General features: G+C 55.0%; 1 protein-coding gene across 10 annotated transcripts in view; it reads right to left on the bottom strand.

Moving 5' to 3' along the window:
- Window positions 1-4,441: 4,441 nt before the first annotated feature.
- The window catches only part of Gak (cyclin G associated kinase), a 50,289-nt gene continuing 48,730 nt past the window's right edge, over window positions 4,442-6,000 (bottom strand). For all 10 annotated transcript variants that reach the window (XM_020175455.2, XM_074042789.1, XM_020175456.2 and 7 more), the window contains 2 exons: window positions 5,109-5,285; window positions 4,442-4,951 (listed from right to left, as the gene is read on the bottom strand). In XM_020175455.2, coding sequence (XP_020031044.1) covers window positions 4,850-4,951; window positions 5,109-5,285 — 279 coding nt within the window. In that variant the 3' untranslated portion in view covers window positions 4,442-4,849. The remainder of the gene's footprint in view (window positions 4,952-5,108; window positions 5,286-6,000) is intronic.

The raw sequence follows: 6,000 nt of genomic DNA, 5'->3' as shown, positions 1-6,000 counted from the left end.
GGCTTCCATTAGCACAAGCTGGGAGCTATGGTGGCTCCTCTTTGCTGAGAGACAGTGACAGATCACCAACCAGAGCTTTCCACTCACAGATGCTGGCCACTCCACCTGAGTTTGGCCACCTTCCTCACCTTTAGTGCTGGGCAAGCTGTGTCCAAACCACAGATCGGTCAGCCCTCCTAGGTCTGTCGGTGCCAGGAGGGGCAAAGGTATGGGGACCTCAAGCTGGGAACCCGGTGCATAGAGGGCTGCAGGCCTCTGTGGGAAGACGGCAGGGCTGAATGCACTACCCCTCAGCCCCTAAAATGCCACCTGAGCTGTGCATTCCCACATCCCCTGGGGTTCTCCCTGACCTGCACCCCAGTATGCTCACTCAAGATACCTTCTGAGGTGTGCCCAGCATCCCTGCCCAGGATCCCAACCCCCAAACCACCTCTGCTCAGGTGGGCTCCTGCCAGGTCACAGTTCCATGCTCCTCTTCTTACCTGAAGGCCCAGGGTCACAGGTCTGGCCTGCCTGGGGAAGAATGCCCACACCAACCCAGGGAACCTAACATTCCAGATGCCCCAAAAGCAGTTCCCTCAAGCACTGGGCTTACCATGAGGGTCTGACCCTCACAGGACACAAGGGCAATATATGCAAGACTACTATGAAGTGCTCTAGCCTTGCCCAAAAGCCTTGCCAGCTAGGCCTGTGTCTACCCAGAGAGTACTATGAGCCCAGTGACTCCAGGTGGGGTATTACATGCATCCTAGGGAGTCTCACGAGCATGCGTGTCTGGGTTGTGACGTACGTGTCCATGCAAGTGTGGCCTATCTGCGCACCTTCTCCAAATGCACGCTTCTGCATTCATCCGTGCACAATTTGCTTCTGCACACATTTCCATGTATACGTGTCCATAGTGTGCCTCTGCATACACAGATGTGCACAATTTGCTTTTGGATTCATGTATGCTTCTGTATACACCTCTGCATACGCATGCCCCTGAATGCATGTGAACACATACTTCTACACACGTGCTTCTGCATACACCGTATGCATGCACAGCTATGCTATGGGCGGGGAGAAGGGCATACTGTGACCTGAGCATGAGCCCAGCTTGCTTTTGTGCTCCAGTTCTCTTGGATGGGGTTTCTGTATCTTTAAATCAAGACCTTTCCTGTCCTCTTCTCTGCCCTCTGCACAGGTGACCTGCTGCCTGGACCTGCCCATGATTCATGCCTCTGGTGGAGCTTTCAAGGTGAAGGCCAGGTACAGGGAAGGGTCCTGGTTCAGGGAGGACGTCTGGGGGTAGCAGTGTCAGAGGGGTGTGTGGTTTTCAGCATTAAGACCAAGGTGCTAGAGGAACTGGGGTCTAAGTTCAAGTCTCAGATAAGGGAGAGGGTTTTTGAGAGCTTCACTGCAGCAGTGGGGCAGAATGAGTGGGAGAGATCCCAGAGGGGCAACGGGAGCCAAAGGCATGCCTATCTGATTGGGGAGGGGGCGGAGCAAGGGTCTTGCTTCCAGACTGATCCCTTACCCCCACCTTGTGACTCCAAGGATGCCCAGGACCTAGCCCACCCTCTTGCCAGCACTAGGAGGCCAATTCCTGACCCTGGGTCTCACTGGCTGACCTCACAGACCCTCAGGTCTCAGCCCATTGCTCTGGATCTGGAGTGGCACTGCCTGGAGGTTTCTGTCCAGATACTCATACCCAGCAGCACTCCAGGGCCTGAGGGTGCCACCCTGAGAAACCTGGGCCCCACCAGGCCCCAAGTCAGAGTAAAAAATGACTTTGATGTGAAAATCTCTGCACCTATTTAGATTGCTCATTATTTTTTAAAAGAGCTGAACTCTAAAAATAGTGGTGATGCAGAACAAATGGGAGTTGTTCCTCTGAACATGGACCAGTGACAGAATCGGGTTGCTCAGGGACAGACAAGGGGGGAGGAAGCCTCAGCTGTGGGGTGGGGTGGGAATTGACCTCCTCACTCAGAACCTTGCCTGTAGAGAGGTCCGATGAGTTATGTAGGGGTCCCGGGTGTGGCAGAGCAGGGGCTCTGAGCATCTCTTGAGATGGCAGCACAGTCAAGACTGGGACACAGCCCACTGTGAGGCATTCTAGCCAGTCACAGAAACTTCCACTGACATCCACCCTGGGAGCCCCTACACCATGTGCCTAGGGGTCCTTTAGGGAGCATGGGGTAAATGGGGCTCTCCCACCAACACTCACATCCTCAACCGAATCTTCCCAGCTGACTCTGAGCCGACTGTGCAGGGTGGGCTGCACGGACACGTGGAGGTATTCTCCATGTTCTGCTGACTCTGAGCCGACTGTGCAGGGTGGGCTGCACGGACACGTGGAGGTATTCTCCATGTTCTGCCACCCACCCTGTGGCACTACTACGGCCTATAATGACTGCAGCTCACAGGTGCCGTGGTGAGCATGGGATGGGGCGATGGGGCAGCTCAACCAGGTGGAGTTCCCCCACTTGGGCAAAAGGCACCCCCATCGTGTGTGTGCCTGACCATGTGTCTAGCCAGCAGGGCCTCTTTCCTGTTCTTGCTCTTGGGAGAACCTGCAGGACTGCTGGATCCTGCCGTTTAGGCACTCTAGCCCACCATCACCTGGAGGGTGGCAGTTCAGCAGTCACTTGGTCCACCAGGTCCCCACCCAGGATTGGGCAGGAGAGGCCCTTCTCCTTTGGAGGTCGAGTCAGACTACTGCCTGTCTTGGCTGCCCTCCGTGACTCTGCCTCCTTACCCAGAAACCAGACCACACCACCTCCTGCCTTCTCTAGCTTCCTGGCCCAGCCACATGTGTGTGCCCCACTCTGAAGGTCCTAGGATGGGTCCCCAGTAGTGGAAAGTTGGCCTGAGGCTCCACCTCCTGGCTCCCAAACATGTCTAGACAAAACCTGTACCTGAGGGACATGCTGCTAGGATTCCCAGAAAACAGACACATCCTTGCTGTGTTTGACACACATACGTTGTTATAACCAAGTGGCTGGCAACAGGGACAGCGAGGGAGGAGAGCAGGCAAAGACGGGGTGTTGCATAATTGTCCTTGGCCCCTGCACTCCACAGGACTTGTGTTTCTCTCTTGTTCCCCTGGCATCATACAGACTCAATGACTCATATTCTGGGCAGAGGCTGCATGGGATGCTTGGGGGCTGTAACACTGATCTAGCCTCAGACCCTGGTCACAAGGATGAGGGCCCAGGGCAGTGGCAGGTGGCCCACTAGTGAGATGACCCCTTGGACTCCCATGGACAGATCCTGCCCACAGACACTGAGAAACCACTTATAACCAAAATGCAGTAGCTGTCCACAAGACATTGTCTGGAAGCCTTGCAGTGATGTCCACCTACATATGACTGGAACCACTGAAGAAGCTGATTTTGTTTTGAATTCACTGAATAAAAAAAGTGCAAAGTCCCCACCCCTCTCCTGACAAGACCCAGGACAGTCCATGGGGCATAGCCACTGGGCTGCAGACGCAAAAGGGGCACTCATGGGCCCTGAGCTCAGCACCGGTATTGATCTAGCTCAACACAACCATAGCCACTGTGAGCCATGACTGCCACAACTGACCAAGTGACCCTAGCTGTTTTTAACTAGTTTCCTAGAGAACCATAGACCATCAGAGCAGATTGTGGGGCTTTACAACCAGACTCTGGTTCCAGGAATGTGACTGACATAACTTAAAACAACAAAAAGTAACAGGGTCACTTTTGTTCTGACCAATGTACACACCCCATCTTCTAGCCCAAATTCCAAGGACCCACTGGTCCTGCTGCTGCCCAGGACACTTCCGCCAGTGAGTCCCTAGTAAGCGGCACTCTGCAGGTCTTTCTTTGGTCTCATAGTACCTTGGGGCTGGTTCTCAGACAACGACCCAGGTTGTTCTGGAACAGTACCCGCCTACCCCCTCTCCCTCAAAGCCGCACTCTGACCTGAGTGCCCAACCCAGGAGGCAGTATCTGGGCACCTGGCCCATGGCTTCACAGTGACTGGGGGCAATGTTCTGCCTGTGCTCACCCCAGCTTTCCTGCTGCATGTGACAGCCAGGCCCAGGCCACTGGCTTAAGGTCACCCAGGAGGCTCAGAACAAGTCAGCAGAGCAAACATCCATGAGCAGTATGACTCAACTCTGCAGCCTGTGCAGAGCTTTGGCCATGAGCCGGGGTGCAGACCAGCAGCACTTAGGCAGGTGGGTGAGGCTCAAGCCCTGGGGAGAAGACTCAGTGTCCTGGTGGAGGTTCCCTTCTGAGTGGTCTCTGGAACCTTCTTTTAGAAAGTGCTCTGACAAGAGGAAGGTGTCACCGCTGGCCATGCTGGTCCGTGCTCCCAATTCCAGCTTAACTTCAAGATCCAACAGTCCACATGGGGTGAGAAGCTGAGAAAGAAACTGGTTACTGGGCGCCAGATGAGGAGGAGTGGTACCCATGCTGGAGACTGCAGCAGCCATCAGAAAATAGTTTAATTCTGTACAGACGATTGTGAGCCTGATCACAGATGCCATCTGAGAAGTGACAGTACAACAGCGCAATCACAGGTGCTGCCTGAGAGGTGGCAGCCACAAGACCCCAAGTAAATCAGACTGTGACAGCGCGGAAGGAGCATAAATCAACACTTTTCCTCTGGGACAAGGGAAAGAAAAAGAACAAAAACCAGAGCTTTGGAATGTTTTCTCTCCTGTGCTGTGGAATGGCATCTGTCCAGGACCAGTGAAGAGATGGTGGGGAGCAGATGATTCAGGCCCTCTAGGCCATATCACATGTTACACCCACCCCAAGCCCTTGGGTGCCTCATAGTCAGGCTGGCAGTCTTCGGCTCCATGAGCTGCTTGTGCAGTCGGCAGTCACGAGCTTCAGAAGAGGGACCGGGAGCCTTGGTTCTCAAACTCAGACCAGGCATCGTTCAGTTCCATGAAGATCATCTTGGCGTACTGCTCATATGGCTGCCCCGTAGCCTGTGGGCAACAGGGATGAGATCTGGGCTGACCACCCCGCCCCAACCTGACCCACTGGCAGGCACAGGCCCTGAGAGGATGGGACAGCAGGGCCATCCTGGCAGCAGTACAGTAGGAGCCTCAGGACAGGTGCGAAACTGCCCCACCACATACTCACCTTGTCGGGGTGCACAACCAGCACTGCACGGCGGTACTGCTTCTTCACCTGCTCTGGGGTCACCAGATCAGCCATGCTCACTGGTGTCCAGCGGCTCTCCCCATCCCACAGCACTGTGTGCAGTGTGGACAGCAGTGCACGAATGTTCCTCTCCTTGCCTTCAATCCAGTCCAGCAGCTGTGGATTCACCAGCATACACTAAGCCTCAACACAAGGAGGAGCCATCGCGACTCAGGATACCCCCTCCCCTCTGTGTGGGGTGATTAAGGGAGGCAGCAGAAGAAGCACCAAGGGAGGTGGCCACCCTGACTAAAACAAGGAGCAGGTCTGTGGAGCAAGCCTCGGGGAGGCACTGTGGGACCTGGCTTGGCACCTCTCCACACTCCAGGGAGAAGTAAGTGTGTAGGACAAAGACACTAGCCCACCCCACTCCCCACCACCCAGCAAGGTTCCAATCCAGCCTTTCTGAGTCCTGGCTGGGCCAGCCCAGATAACATAGACCAGGCAGCTTAGCTGCAGAGTCCTGGGGGACATTCACAAGGACACAAACCCTAGTCCCTCAGCACAGCCTCCCTCCACTGAGGTTCAGAGGGGACAAGCAGGGCAGAGCTGACCACCATCCAAATGTACAGATGATGTGTCCCAGAACCTCAGTAAGACCACCTGATCATTGGCCATGCTGATGTCCCCATCACCCTGCAATGAGTATCCCAGATCAGGGTACTGGAAAAGCCACCCCACCCCACAGTGGGTGTCTTGGGTCAGGACTAAAACCCAAACAAAAGCTGCTGTCCTGGCCAGCAGGCCAGGCAAAGCCCCTTAGTTGTCATGGCGATACTAGTTGGGCACAAGCCCTCCTGCCAGCTCTAGCCAAAGGTCAAGAGTACAGGAG

The sequence above is a fragment of the Castor canadensis genome, chromosome 9, assembly GCF_047511655.1.
Source record: "Castor canadensis chromosome 9, mCasCan1.hap1v2, whole genome shotgun sequence".
In the NCBI taxonomy this organism is placed as follows: Eukaryota; Metazoa; Chordata; class Mammalia; order Rodentia; family Castoridae; genus Castor; species Castor canadensis.
This window is presented reverse-complemented; position numbering and strand designations above follow the sequence as displayed.